This window comes from Diceros bicornis, chromosome 3 (genome assembly GCF_020826845.1).
Source record: "Diceros bicornis minor isolate mBicDic1 chromosome 3, mDicBic1.mat.cur, whole genome shotgun sequence".
Lineage (NCBI taxonomy): Eukaryota > Metazoa > Chordata > Mammalia > Perissodactyla > Rhinocerotidae > Diceros > Diceros bicornis.
The window spans coordinates 69,020,976-69,036,779 of NC_080742.1; the positions used below are offsets into that span (position 1 = coordinate 69,020,976).

Genomic DNA, 15,804 nt, shown 5'->3' on the forward strand with positions numbered 1-15,804 from the left:
GGACATCATTTTAATAACTTAAAATTAAGTTGAGATCTACAACTTAGAGAGTCCTTAGGCTTTCACCTTTGTGTTCATTTCTTTTTTGTTTTTTTTGGTGAAGAAGATTAGCTCTGAGCTAGCATCCGTTGCCAATCCTCCTCTTTTTGCTGAGGAAGACTGGCCCTGGGCTAACATCCATGCCCATCTTCCTCTACTTTATATGGGACGCCGCCACAGCATGACTTGACAAGCGGTGCCTCGGTCCTCCCCCAGGATCCGAAACTGTGAACCCTGGGCCGCCCAAGCAGAGTGCACAAACTTAACCACTATGCCACTGGGCCAGCCCCTGTGTTCATTTCTTAGATGCAAATGCCAACTTTAATAGCCTAGCAAAGAGAGAAACACACAAGTAAGGGTAGCATGCCATGGAATAGGGGCTCCAAATGTAGGCAATATCCCTTCCTCCTGTTAACTGTCATGTATATGTCAGGTTTGGGAGATCATTTCTAAATTTCATTGGATGTCTAATTTTGTCATCCTTTCCAAGGCTCAGACATGATTTTGGTGTTTGAAAAAACCTATTTTTTAACTCATAAATTTTCCTTGAAGTGAAACCAGTTAAATGTTTAATCGTCAAGGCATTTGTGCAGCCTTTTTAATTCAGTAAAAAGCAATCATAATTAATGTAAATTTTGTGTAAATATAAATAAGTACCTGAAGCAAATACCTTAACAATGTACGATCTGGCATGTTCTTGGGTATAGAAAGTAACTTTTCAAACTAAGACTTATCTCTAACTTTGTGTTTTGTTATGTTGATATAGAACACCTTTGCACCCTGCCTGTGCTAATGGATATTCAAATATTGTATCTCTCTTAATTGAGAAACAATGCAAATAAATGTCTGGGATAGTGAAAACAGATCTCCATTGACTAAGGTATGCTAATTTTTCCTTTTCAATTAGAATGTGTTTGAGGCCTTCTCCTAGTTATCTTTTGTTGGATTTCATCTTTTAAAACATGGTATTAGGGGCCGGCCCGGTGGCGCAAGCGGTTGGGTGTGCGCGCTCCGCTGCGGCGGCCCGGGGTTCGCTGGTTCAGATCCCGGGCGCGCACCGACGCACTGCTTGGCAAGCCATGCTGTGGCGGCGTCCCATATAAAGTGGAGGAAGATGGGCACAGATGTTAGCCCAGGGCCGTCTTCCTCAGCAAAAAAAGAGGAGGATTGGCGGATGTTAGCACAGGGCTGATCTCCTCACAAAAAAAACCCCCAAAAAACAAAAAAAAAACCATGGTATTAAACGTTAGTTTAATATATCATATCCTGAGTAGTAAATTGGTTGCATATCTATTCTTGTTGTATCCACAGGCAGTACAGTGTGAAAGGGAGAATTGTGCTACTATTCTTCTAGACCATGGTGCAGACCCAAATCTGGTGGATTTAGATGGCAGTACTGCTCTTCATTATGCTGTCTGTGGTCAAAGTGTCTCATTAGTCAAAAAATTGAACACAGAGCTAATCTTAAAGCTCAAAATAAGGTAGTCTTTTATTAAAAACAATACATTATATTTTAGAAAGCAATGGAAGAAGGTATTCATTGCAGCTAATTCATATCTATTGATATACGTTACATAAAGCATGAATTCCAAAATGAAATTGGGGAGAAAGAGAATGAGATTATCAAATACTGATGAAGTTTTCGTTTTTTAAAAGTCTTTCTGCATTTCATCTCAGATTATAATCCTGAGCTCCAAAGCAACATCATACTTAACGATGATAACTGTTCAAATGTCTATATCAAATGAGAAATATTTGATTTCCCTATAAATGGATATTGATTAAAAATTGTAAAGTTTACATCTTTTACTTTTTTCTATTTTATTTGTATACTCATGAATGATAAGAATAGGGTTGAATTAGAAAATCATTTGTTATACTAAAAGTAATCCAACTCTCCTATTGAGACATTATTGATAACTGATCAGTATTATTTTATTAAGCTTCTTGACACTTCTTAACACTTTAGTTCACTGATATTTTGTCTATTTTGACAGCCCAAAATAAGAGCTAGCCTTGGAGTTTAAATGAAATCTTATGAAACCCAATTGTAACAACATTTTGAAATGTGAACTGATAGTTTGCAATATTTATATTAAATGCTAGGCGCTCATCACTTAAATACTCCAGGGTGCTCTTGCCTACAATTTGAATTAAGCCTAATGTAGAAACTTTAATTTTATTTTTTGACTGACCCAAATCCAATTTATTTTCTTGATCTTTGAAATCATAATTATTTATGCATCAAAACCTTTTAAAAATTAAAGTGCATATTCAGAAGTTTCTTATAAGCACACTTATGTTTTAAATTAAACTTAAATCTAAAAGGCGTGTAATGTTGATAGAGGTTTTTAAATAATCATTTTGAAATAATTTTTTCAGGATGTGTGTACTCCACTTTTACTTGCCATTACTGAAAATAATGCAGAAATGGTAGAATTTCTTCTGAAGAGAGGGGTAGATGTGAATGCTTCAGATAAGAATCAAAAGTATAATTAATGCTAAATAGGAGTATATAACTACAGCTACCTAACAGAATGATAGATATATATTCGATATTGGGAAAAGATTTGGCTATATGATTTTGGACAAATTACCTAGATTCCCTAGGTGTGTTTTTCTATCTATAAAATCAAACAATTGGGCCAGGTTGGTAGGTTATTATAATAATTATTATTGTATTTATATATTATATTATTAACATATTATTATATTAATATATTATATTTATATATTTATATATTATATATATTAATAATAATTATTATTATTTTTGAGGGAGATTGGCTCTGTGCTAACATCTGTTGCCAATCTTCCTCTTTTTCTTCTTTTTTCTCCCCAAAACCCCAGTACACAGTTGTGTATCATAGTTGTAGACTTGTAGCTCTTCTATATGGGATGCCACCTCAGCATGGCTTGATGAGCGGTGAGCAGGTCCGTGCCCCGGACCTGAACCAGCGGACCTCGGGCCGCTGAAGTGGAAGGCGTGAACTTAACCGCTATGCCACTGGCCCAGCCCCCCTATTATTATTTTATAACATTAGAATCTTACACAGAAACTCAATCTCTAAATCCCAAATGCCATAGTTAAATGAAGATAGGGGTCCCAGAGCCCCAGACACACCCCTCCATAGAATTTTTGAGATATCTGGAAAACACTAGAGTTCCAGAAAATAGATATTAAAAAACACTGAGCTAGCTGCTTCCTGGAGACTCTTTATCTTTGGACTCCATGATATGCTCTGTGATTGGCACATCTTTTTGAGTAGATCTGCCCCACTTTTTACATTCTTGCCCTCTTTTACTGATAGAGATCCTACATTTGAACAGTAAATTTAGAAGAGCAACTTTTTGAAAAAATATAAGACATGTTTAAGATTCATAAATAGACATTTATTTTTCTTGCTCCAGAACAGCCCTTATGATTGCTCTCGGTGATGGACTAACAAGTTTAGTCAGTCTTCTTCTGCAAGAAGCAGACCTGTCTTGCCAAGATATTTATGGATTCACTGCTGAGGAATATGCTTCCTTAAATGGTTTTACTATGTAAGTGATGCTGCATGTGTTTTAACAATTGTCTGGGATTTGAGCATAAGGAAAGAAACATGAACCCCAAAATACAGAGCTGGAATAGGCTCACCAGTAGGGGTAACCACATTATGAACTCTGGACCCATGGATCCAGGGATACTTGATTTCCTCCATTTGTAGGGTCCAATTAATATAAGAACTGCAGGTAGGCCAAGTCTAGAGATTAACTCCCAGTGGCATGGGAATTTGAAATATGCCAGGATAGGGCTCCCAGTAACTAGTGACATGGCCATTAATAAAACATATGGGCAATAGGTGAGGCAAAAGATGATGAATTCACACACAAGCCTCTTTCATTGTTTTTACACATTAGTAATGTAAATATTTTATTGAAGTTTTGAATATTATTGTTAATGTTTCCTTAGCTAACTTTAGTTTGATAAGTTTTCAGGATTCTTAAGCATATTTTCATTACACCCCAAAGGCAAAACTTTTCATGTTTGAACATGCATTTCTGATTTTAATAGTCAATGAGAAAATAAGTTGCAATGAACAGAAATTTACTTTATAGCTAATGAAGTTAAACAACATACAGGATATTTTCTATATAATTTTAAAGGCAATTTTTAATTATGCAAAGGTATTTTTTTCTAGTTTATTGTTTTCTTATTCTTCTTCCACATACTTTCTTCACGTTTTAGTAACGCTTTTTAATCATTAATTCCATATGAAAATCACAGGTGAGAAGGATGGAAGGAATGAAATAATTTTCATATATATATTCAGATGTTTATTTTTTTTATTTTTGGCGAGGAAGATTGGCCCTGAGCTAATGTCTGTTGCCAATCTTCCTCTTTTTGCTTGCAGAATATTGTCGCTGAGCTAACATCTGTGCCAATCTTCCTCTATTTTTTGTATGTGGGATGCTGCCACAGCATGGCTTGATGAGTGGTGTGTAGGTCTGCACCCGGGATCTGAACCTGTGAAACCAGGGATGCCGAGGTGGAGCGCATGAACTTAACCACTACACCACCAGTGCAGCCCCTACATTCAGATGTTTATTTTTAAAGTCTTAATTGAACTTTAGAAACCAAGGAATTCATAACCTATTATGAATATATGAATATATGAACCATAATTGAAGACAATATTTCCTTCTTGGCAATATCAGACATGCGTACTTTGTTTTACCTTGTTTTAAGCAAGCCACATGTATAAAAATTTAAATGAAATAAAGAGATAAATTATTGGTGAATATCTATACTATAAAATGATTCTTCACTTTATATAAGCGAGGCCTAACTGTTCATTTTAAATACGGAATTTTCCTCATTTCATCACTTAAAGAGTTTGGATATATGAAGCTGGGAGACACAGATATCTGTTTAGCAATATATCCATTGGTTTGAAAACAGTACTTGTATATCTGAAACAACTCATTTACGTCTATAAATCTTGTGAAGCTATTATTGGGTAGTTAGATGGGAAGGAAATCTCACAGTCTTCTTTCATCTCCCCCAAGTGCTTTTTGGAACATTCTTTTTCGTAGGTTGCTCCATCATTAATTCAAGAATAAATAGAAGCATGTTGACCATGGAATTTTATCCTCTCAATATAACTTTAATATTTTAAATGTTGAAAATTCTAAGAGCATAACGTTACATTACTTCTTTTATTCAAAGAGGTAAAAAGGAAGAGAAGTAACTTCCTAATGACTAAGCAATTACCTTTAGGATATGAGAACTATCAGCATTTAATAAAAATTGCAAATAACTCTAAGCTGCAATCTAATTCCAGGTCTTCTTTTCTGTTTTTGCCTCTCTTTTGCAATGGGAACTAAGCTTCCTGAAATTGTGAGTTTTGCTGCTTGAGTAACTGTTGCCCATCTACCGTATTTAGCGCACGGCCTCTGCTTATTAGTACCATTCATTAGCTCTCTTCCTTGGTACATAGGTTCTGTGGCTTAGTAAGAGTGGAAGCATAGAAAATGTTTCTCATTGTAGTTTTTAAAAAATAAGTGAAACTGTCTCACATGAGGGAATTATATTCACATATTTATTTTACAGTGAGCTTTAACCTATACGTGGCCTCATTCCTTTCACTGAAATTCTGAAACAATATGCCTGTTAGTGAGTGACTAGAGTGGGATCTTTCTGGGCATGGAGAAAAGATTTATTCTTTGCTGGCTATGATTCAGTCCCAGACTGAGTTAATTGCCTTTACTTTGTCAATTTACTCTTAAGCCCAAGTGTAATAAGCTGAACTGTTGGCTTATCGTTTCCCCAATATTCATATGTTAAAGCCCTAACCTCCAGTACCTCAGAATTTGGATGACTGTATTTGGAGAGAGGGCCTTTAAAGAGGTGTTACGTTAAAATAACTGCGCATTAGTGTGGGCCCTAATCCAATCTGACTGGTGTCCTTATAAGAAGAGGAGATTAGAACATACAGAGACACACAAAAGGTGCTTGTGCACAGAGGGACAATTTATGTGAAAAGAAAGCAAGAGGACAGTCTTCTACTAGCCAAGGAGAGAGGCCTGGGACAGAAACAGATAGATCCTTTTTTTTTTTTTTTGGTGAGAAAGATTAGCCCTGAGCTAACATCCATTGCCAATCCTCCTATTTTTCCTGAGGAAGATTGGCCCTGAGCTAACACCTGTGCCCATCTTCCTCCACTTTTATATGTGGGGTGCCTGCCACAGCACGGCTTGATGAGTGGTGCATAGGTCTGCACCTGATCCGAACCAGTGAACCCTAGGCTGCCGAAGTGGAGTGCGCGAACTTAACCACTGCACCACCGGCTGGCCCCTATAGATAGATCCTTCCTGTATGGCCCTGAGAGGAAACCAACCCTGCTGACATCTAGATTGCAGACTTCCAGCCTCCAGAATTGTGAGAAAATAAATTTCTGTTGTTTAAGCCACCCAGTTGTGGTATTTTGTTATGGCAGCTCTAGCAAACTACTTCACCAAGTAAAACCTAAAGCCATTTTTTCTATCTTGCTAGTGGCTTGTGATAGCAGGAAGAAAAGAAGTGCCAGAGAATGGGAGTACGTGAAGTAACAATGGTGTCTGTTGATGGAGTTGGCTTGAGGTGAGTAGCGATTGTATGACATACATGGGAAGGCATTTGCGAATGTCTAAGATTTTGATTTGATGATTATGTATTATGGCTTGAATGTTTATGAATGCTGAAATTCATATATATTTTCTCTTAATGAATAGCTATCATCAATTATTTGCTAATTATGGAAAGGAAAAGAAAGTTAAACAGATGTCTAACTCTGAGGATACAACTTTGGGCACTACATTTGATACAGAAGAACCAAAGGAAGGTAAGAAGATACAAACTGAACAAGCAGTTTTTCTTATTGGTTTTTATTTCTTTGTTTTTTAGAAAGGGACAGAGCTTTTTCAAGTAATATTTAAATTTGCAATTGAACTTTTTCTCTTATTTTGACATGCTAAATATTTTTAAAAACTGGTCTTAAGAATATTTGTTATTAAAATATTCTGACTCTGTGTTGACTGAAAATGTAATGTAAAGATGTACTGAATGATTAAGGTCAGTTTTTTCCATAGTCTCTTGACTAGTTATAAAAAACAAAATAATTTTTTGCATGTGTATAGAGATTTTCATAGATATAAAACTACTAGTAAATTTTTCATTTTATTCTAAAAACACTTCAGATAAGTCCATTTGGTAATAGTCAATATAATATATACCTAATCATTACATAAGACTTAAAATTAAGTAACAGTATTTGTGAAGAATTCAAAATATCATGCATCTATTAAAACAATTTTTGGTGCTTATTTTAAAAAATATGTACAGTTACTTAGGTCTATAAAATACAGCTTTTTTATTGTTGAATATGTCTTACACTGGCATTTTTTTGTTGTTGGATGAAATAAAAATTTGTACAATTCTTCTCTGTTTTAATCAGCAACCACACTCCTACCCTACCATTCACCTATAGTGTAAACACGAAAAAAAAAAAATAGGACAGAGAGGGAACCTGATGGCAATAGGAGATCATATAAACGTCACAACTATTCAAACACTCTCTACCCCCTCAATTTTGTAGTCATGATACTTAGAACGATGCTCGGCCCTCTTGATTCTAGGTGATTAAATTTAAGAGAGAATAACCTAAGTGCCCATCAAGGGACGAATGGATAAAGAAGATGTGGTATATATACACAATGGAATACTACTCAGCCATAAGAAACGATGAAATCCAGCCATTTGTGACAACATGGATGGACATTGAGGGTATTATGCAAAGTGAAATAAGTCAGAGGGAGAAGGTCAAATACCGGATGATTTCCTTCATTAAGTAGTAGATAATAACAACAATAAACAAACACATAGAGACAGAGATTGGATTGGTGGTTACCAGAGGGGAAGGGGGGAGGGAGGAGGGCAAAAGGGATAATTCGGCACATGTGTGTGGTGATGGGTTGTAATTAGTATTTGGGTGGTGAACATGATGTAATCTATGTAGAAATAGAAGTATAATGATGTACACCTAAAATTTATACAATGTTATAAACCAATGTTACTGCAATAAACAAAAAATTAAAAAAAAAAAAGAGAGAGAATTTCCCTAAATACCCCTTTTATAACTTAATCTCACACACTCTTTCAAGAAATTTGGGTTTTTTGGACTCTTGAGCTACATCCTTATATCCTTCTCTCCTACCATCTCTGTCTCTCTCTCTCTCTTTGTTTTTTGCTTGAGGAAGATTAGCCCTGAGCTAACATCTGTGCCAATCTTCCTCTACTTTATATGTGGGTCGCTGCCACAGTGTGGCTGACGAGTGGTGTAGGTCCACTCCCAGCATCCAAACCTATGAACCCAGGCCAGCGAAGTGGAGTGTGCCGTACTTAACCACTATGCCATGGGGCTGCCCGCCCCCACTTTTTATTGTCCACACAGCTATAAGAAGTAAAGAATTTCCAGGATTCATACTTCATATTTTTAGGGAAATAAAGCAATAGAAACTACAAAAAACACCATTTGTACATTTTGAGTATCTCTTTGAGGGTAAACAATTAAAACCAGCCCCAATCCTTTTACCCTAGTAATACACATTTCCAGTTTCTAGTGAAATGTTAATCTTTGTATGTGTTAAAGTGTAATAGAAATATTAGGCCAAGAAAATTACCAAAAGACACTGTACAAGATGGCGAACTTAAAAAGCTGCACTTCTGTTAGATTCGAGAGGGATAACTTAATTATTCATTTTTAAAAATGACTATAAAATACAGAAGTATCAGTGCTAAATTATAATTGTGTTGTAGCTGAGGCATAGAATTTAAGAAATATACTTAGGAGTGAAAATATTTGAACATAAATGAAGACTTTACAAATATCACTTGTTTTCCAGATGTGTAACCTCATTTCTACAAATCCTTTGCTGCTGCCTTGAATTATGAAAAGTCTATTCTGAAAGAGCAGTTGAATGAACTATCACGGCATTTTCACCGACTACTCATTTGAAGAAAAGTTCATTAAATGGAGAGCAGCTTTCACCTTAGAAGATGTGAAAAACTTTCAAAAGGCAAACATCTATCTCTTGATCCAGCAGTTGAAAAGATACAATTTGTGTTTGTATATAGGCAGAGAAAACCCTTTTAGTAAAAATAACATTAGTAAGTGTAACCTTTGCAACATATTGTGTTAGGCATGTATTATAATATTTAAATAAAGTAAAAATATTAACATTTCAGCTCCAAAATAGAGGAAAAAATTATAATCCTGTGTAAATGAAAATTCTCTTTCATTTACAAGTACTTTCATTGATAAAGCCTTTTTGATTTTTTAGAAATACTAAAGTAATACATACTCAGAAAATTTGGGTGTTACAGAAAAAAAAATGTATCACCCATAGTCTCATCACCCAAACAAAACATTTGTTAAAATTTTGGCATGTTTTTGTAGTCTTTTAAAGTTTGCTTAGGTTTTTTTTTTTTGTCAAAGGTAAACAATTTTGCATTTTTCTTTTTAGAAACGTGATACATAGTATGCAGTTTTCACTGTGCTCCTTGCCATACCTTAAACACATCCTGCATGGTCTGGCTTCAGGACTATTCATTCCCCGGAAGACTCTTCCTTTAGCTGTCTCCTGGGACGCCTTTCTGGTCTCATATGGGACCTCAGTGCAGCCTTCCTGGCTGTCCTGCCATTCTGTCACTGAGTGCTTTATTATCTATTCCTCTCCTCCTTGCCTTTTGGAGTGCAAGTTACACAAGAGCTTGAACTTTTTTTTTTTTTTTTTTTTTTTCATAGTTTAATCCCCATCACTTGTAAGATGCCTGGTGTACAGTAGGTATTCAACTTGTTGAATACATAATAATAACTGACACTTGTCAGGCACTGTTCCAAGCGCTTTACGTATCTTAACTCATGTAATCTTCAGACAATAGTCTTGTGGAGGTAAGTACTGTTCGGATCCTTATTTTATGATGAGAATATTGAGGTGCAGCCAGGTTTAATGTATTGCTCAAGGTAACTGAGCTAGGAAGCTGAGAGCTGGGATATAAACCTGTACACTCCGGATTTGAACCTACTCAGTCTGACTCCAGAATTTGCCCCGTTAACTAATATACGACACCATCTCTCTCATGAACACATGAATATATATCATCCCTGTAGACTCGGTTTTTAAGGGCCCAGAGGAAAGACTTTAGTATTATTTGCAACTTATTTAAACCACCCATTCATTTAAATATATTTGTTGGACTCCCCTCTGGTGCCAGGTGATGTGGAAGACCTAAAGTGGAGGAAAAAAACATGACAATTTCTAACAGCAAGTCAATTTAATTTCCACTGTGGTTTAGATCAGTGGTTATCAACTGGGTGCAATTTTGTCCCCCCAGGAATATTTAGCAATGTCTGGAGAGATTTTTGGTTGTCAAGACTGAGGAGGAATATTGCTAAATAGCCCACAATGCACAGGACAGCCCCCTGCAACAAGTACTTATCTGGCCCCAAATGGCAACAGTGTCCAGGCTGAGAAACTCTGATCTAGACTTTATATTATATCCTGCGGAGCAAAGATGAAAACGATATCTTACATCCTCAATGAGCTCACAGATGTTTAGTTCCCTCCCCACCTCGATCTTTCTCAACTATGTAAGTTAATGAGGGTCAGACTATGTGTACTCTACCTGCACCATTAGCATAGAGAGAGGGAGTTATAAACTACATAGAGTAGGTTAGGGAAGGTCGGGTGATTTCAAATAAAAGAGAACTTTTTGGTTGGGCTTGAAGGACAGGTAGGGTTTTCTGGGTCTTCCAATCAAATCCATCATAATAAAAGCTAATTTGTAATAGAGGCACAAGCAAAACGCCCAAGAATCAGAGGAGAGAGAGATCATGTGTGGAACCTTGGCTAAGGTTAACCTTGGTGGGGAAGAAGGGATTTGAATCAGATCCTGAAGGCTGGGTGAAATTTTAACATGGAACATCTAATAAAAAACTACAGAGAAAGTTAGAGACAGAACTTCGTATATTTTATAATTGAATTTGTGCTGACTACTCATTTGGGGAAAATGCATACTCGAAAACAGTACATTGTAGTGCAGGTATAGGGCAACGATATTTGACTTGAATTTAATTGCCAGCTCATTGTGTGACTTCTCCCAAGTATTTCAAATCTTAGAATATTGTCAAATTGTGAATTACTTTTTAGTGTGCCTGGTAGTATCTAAAATAGAGCACATTTACTCTTCCTTTAAGGAGTTTATCAACAGAAAGCAATTATTTAATATGTATCCAACTTTAGGAGGATATTTATTATCCTAAATGCATTTTGGAGGGAGCAAGTGGGACTGGGCAAACCATGTGCCCTAACACAGGTCTGTGCCAAAGGAAGAAAGGGCACATTTCTCTAATTTTCAAAGGCACTTCTGTGGGCTAGTGGTGGCCCTGTCTCAGCTCCATCACAGACCCTTCTGAATTTGTTCCCTTGGTTATCTCTCTGAAACTGCAGCCTCTGTGGGTACCAGCCAGTCTCCTGGGTGCTGGTGCTGCATTGCTGTCCAGAAACCCATGGACCATGCCTTTGCCTGAGCTACTCATTTCCATGTAAAACAAGTCCTTCCCGGTTTTGATGGGGGGGTGCCATCTTTTTGTGTTTTTCTAGTCTTCTGTTGTTAGAGTCACGTTCTATGTCCACTGGTTCCACTCAGAGCCCCTCTGCTCCTTAGTTCTTCCACTTTCCTTAATGATACAGCCCTGAATTGCCATCACGGACACAAACTACAGGAACCTGGGCAAGAATCTTAACCTTTCTGAACTTGTTTCTTTATCTGAAAAACTTGTTGTGAGAGTAAAGGAGAATGAAATTATTCAGCACCATACCTGATAAAGAGAAGTTGTTTATCAAAATGTTAGTTTACTTTCCTTTTACTTTGGGTTAAAGGAATAAAACCATAACCCAGTTTTTTGTTTCGCTGTTTTCCTGTTCCCTTGGGCTTAGTGTTTCAGTCTGTGTTGACCTTAGTGCAAAACTCACCACACACTCTGGCTTTCATCAAATTCCACGTGACACCAAGTATATCATTATTTTCCTAGTTTGACTGAAGTGTTATGGGATTATAGTAGATTGGAATATTGTTCAGCAAATATTCACTCTCCTCTCCCTGACCTTTTTCCCTTTCCTGCTGACTTGGCTTGCCCATGTGACTTCCATGGGTGGAAGTGACAGGTTGCCTTCCTCTAGCAGATGCCCATCACCTCTTGCACTCTCACCATCCTCCATGAGAAGAGCATACTTAGGCAGCAGCTGCATCTTCAGTCTGGGTCCCAGCATGAGACACGGATAGTGCAGATCTGAACTCTAGCCTAGCTAATACCAGGGACCTAGACCCATGAGTGAGAAATAATTGTTTATTATTTAAGCCACGGAAACATTGGGATTATTTACTGTCCCAGCAAAAAGCTGGCTAATACATAAATCATGGGGAGAGGGTCAGAGTATGTAGCTCCTGGCATTTCATTCCCAGAGTCCCCAGGACATATACTGTGTCCCATTCCTGGATTCCACATCCCTCCCCTCCTCTAGTTGTCCCATAGCAGCTCAGTCCTGCACCCCTTCATTGGTCTCTTATTATGCAGAATTATTTTCCTCTTGCCAGTGAAACTTGGAAGAGACTTGTCACCTCCAGAGTGTGTATCTGACTTGCAATGTGCTTATCCGAGTACATTCTCAAGAAATCAGGCCTTTTTCCACAATTATTTTACCAGCTGTGAGGAAAAATATTTTCATGATGTGTTACATAAGATGGATGCTTTTATCCTGTAGTCTTTTCTGAGACGTAAGTGAATCCTCCTCAGGTTTAGGTAATCACTTTCTTGCTTTAAAAGAAATACCTAATATTTCTTTCCTAAGGAGTAGTATTAGTTTCTTATTGTTGCTGTAACTAATTACCACACACACAGTGGCATAAAACAACACACATTTATTATCTTATAGTTCTGGAGGTTAGAAGTCCAAAATGGGTCTCACAGGGCTAAAATGAAGATGTTGGCAGAATGCATCCCTTTCTGCAGGCTCTAGTGGGGGGGAATCTATTTCCTTGCCTTTTCTAGCTTCTAGTTGCTGCCCACTTTCCTTGGCTTTTGGCTCCCAGAAATCGAATTACTCTCACCTCTGCTTCTATCCTCACATCTCTTTCTCTGAGTCTCCTGCCTCCCTTTTTCATATGTAAAGACCTTTGTATTTATATTGGGTCTACCCAGAAAATCCAAGATAATCTCCCATCTCAAGATCCTTTGCCTAATCATACCTATTTTCCCTTTGTAATAATATGTATCTTGGGGAGAGGTACTTTTTAATGATAGCCATTTGAACAGGTGTGAGGTGATATTATGGTTTTGATTTGCATTTTTCTGATGCTTAGTGATGTCAAGCACCTTTTCATGTACCTGTTGGCCATTTGTACATCTTCTTTGGAAAACTGTCTATTCAGTTCCTCTGCCATTCTTTAATCAGGTTGTTAGCTTTCTGCTCTTGAGTTGTATGAATTTTTATATATTTTGGATATTAACCCCTTATCAGATATATGATTTGCAAATATATTGTCCCATTCAATAGGTTTTCTTTTCATTTTGTTGATTGTTTCTTTTGCTGTGCAGAAGCTTTTTAATTTGATGTAGTCCAACTTGTTTATTGATTTGCATAAATATTTGAAATATCAAAGCTACTGACCTATTATTTGTCATTTTTATTGCACATGACAGAGTTTGTGGAGATGATTTTAATTTGGTTCAACAGATTTTAAGTAGGCGATTCCTTGTAGTAATCAACTCCACCCCCAATAATATATTTATCTTCACTGAACTTTTATGTTATTTGAATATGTCTTCTTTATATGATCATTAATATTTTTCTTCTAGACATAGTTATTACTTATAAATGATTACAGTGTTTTAAAATCTAGACCATTTTACTCACAGGGCTGCTCATGGTACATTTTCATCATATTTATACCTATTTCAATGATGAATAATTGTGAACCTTTTGTTTAGTCCCTATAGCTGAAAAACCTTTCCTCTACATGACTTTTCTTCTATTTATTTACTTTTACTTCATTTCTGATTCATAAGTAATTATAAGGTAATAGGAATTTGGAAGGATTTTGTTTTAGATAAAGATTTAAGTTACTTTCAGGGTATTTTATTTGGCACTTGCTTCATTTGGAAAAAAAATCTGTCTTTATAACAAAATTTTTAATTCTATACAATGTTTTTTCTATTGTCAGTCTCCTCGTGTAATTGTTTGCCATCTAGTGGACAATCTAAGTACTGCTCAGCTTTGTAAAATAGAGTTCTATGTAGGATATATAGAGACAGAGATTGAAACTGATCAGAGATATTCTGGGGCAATGTGTGTTTTCCATTAGTGTGTACCAGTTCAGATTATATAGGATAAAAATACTTAACCTTTCTTTTGTTTTTTCCTTACAGGCTGATATTAGAGATATGTATCCTTATCACAGATAAAACATATTTTTCTTTTTACAAACTTAGTATTCAGGAACTGAAGATGAAAAACGAATTTATATAAAAGTATGTATTTATATACATGGAGAGAAGGGATGGATGAGGATCAGTCCAGAGATGGGGGATACTTGAATAGGCAGAAAGAAGAAATAGCAAAGAAGAAACAGAAGGAGCTAGGCAAAGAGGCAACTAGACAAAGTTGAAATGAGAAAGAGTGTTAAAAATGTGTCTAAGTGAAAGAAAACCGGGATTAAAACTGAGATGAGAGAGAATAAAAATGGTGTTTTATTTTGCCATGTGTGTCAGCTATCTAGAAGCACCACCTCTCTGATTTTCTCTGCAAGATTCCAAGAAAGTGCCCCATAGATCTTACTTCTTGATTACTATGACCAATTAATAGACCTAGATTACACACACATGTATATTGACTGATTTTTTCCTTTTATATTTTTCATATTTAGAGTTTTCATAATGCAGGGAAATAGTGAGTGAAGTTGTGCTTCTTTTACCAGGAGCTATTATTTCACTTGGGATTTTGTTAGAGTATTCAACCAGCAGGGACCTATAAATGGAATCTAGGACACTTGATTGCCTTGAGCTGGAGTGCTGGAGAATAAGGTTGATCACTACACTTTAGAAGTCTGTTATTCATATAGAGAAGTCAAGTGTTTCATTCAAAAAATTCTTATTGAGTTCCCATTATATGGCAGGCATGTACTAGACATGGCAGTATATGATGAAAAACATCTTACAGTCCTGTAGGATTTTTTAGTTAACTAGAGAAGTTACAGATTGAAAATCTCTTATCCTTCTTTAAGAAATTATGTTTTAGCTTATTTGAGTCTCTGTGCCTTGTGTGATAGGTAGAATTATAAGATGACCCCCAGTGAACAATCCCTTGAGTGTGGATGGACCCTGTGAATACGATGAGGTATAATTCCTGTGATTATGTTACCTTAAATGGCAAAAGGGAGATTATTCTGTTTGGGCCTGATCTAATCACATGAGTTCTTTAAATCTAAATCTAGAGGTCAGATACAGAAGAAGTCAGAGATGTAAGTATGAGAGAGATTTGAAGATAGAGAAATTCTCCTACTGGCTTTGAAGATGAAGGGGGCCTTGTGGCAAGAACATGAGAGTGGCCTCTAGGAGCTGAGATCATCCCCTAACCAAGAGCCAGCAAGAAAAAGGAGAACTTAGTCTTGCAGACACAATACTC

At 36.5% G+C, this 15,804-nt stretch overlaps 1 protein-coding gene across 1 annotated transcript in view; it reads left to right on the plus strand.

The window, feature by feature from the left end:
- Positions 1-15,804, plus strand: part of ANKRD7 (ankyrin repeat domain 7) — a 39,411-nt gene that overhangs the window by 6,350 nt on the left and 17,257 nt on the right. The window contains 8 exon segments of the mRNA XM_058534575.1: positions 806-876; positions 879-919; positions 1,351-1,486; positions 1,489-1,520; positions 2,422-2,528; positions 3,451-3,585; positions 6,796-6,905; positions 9,997-10,013. Coding sequence (XP_058390558.1) covers positions 806-876; positions 879-919; positions 1,351-1,486; positions 1,489-1,520; positions 2,422-2,528; positions 3,451-3,585; positions 6,796-6,905; positions 9,997-10,013 — 649 coding nt within the window.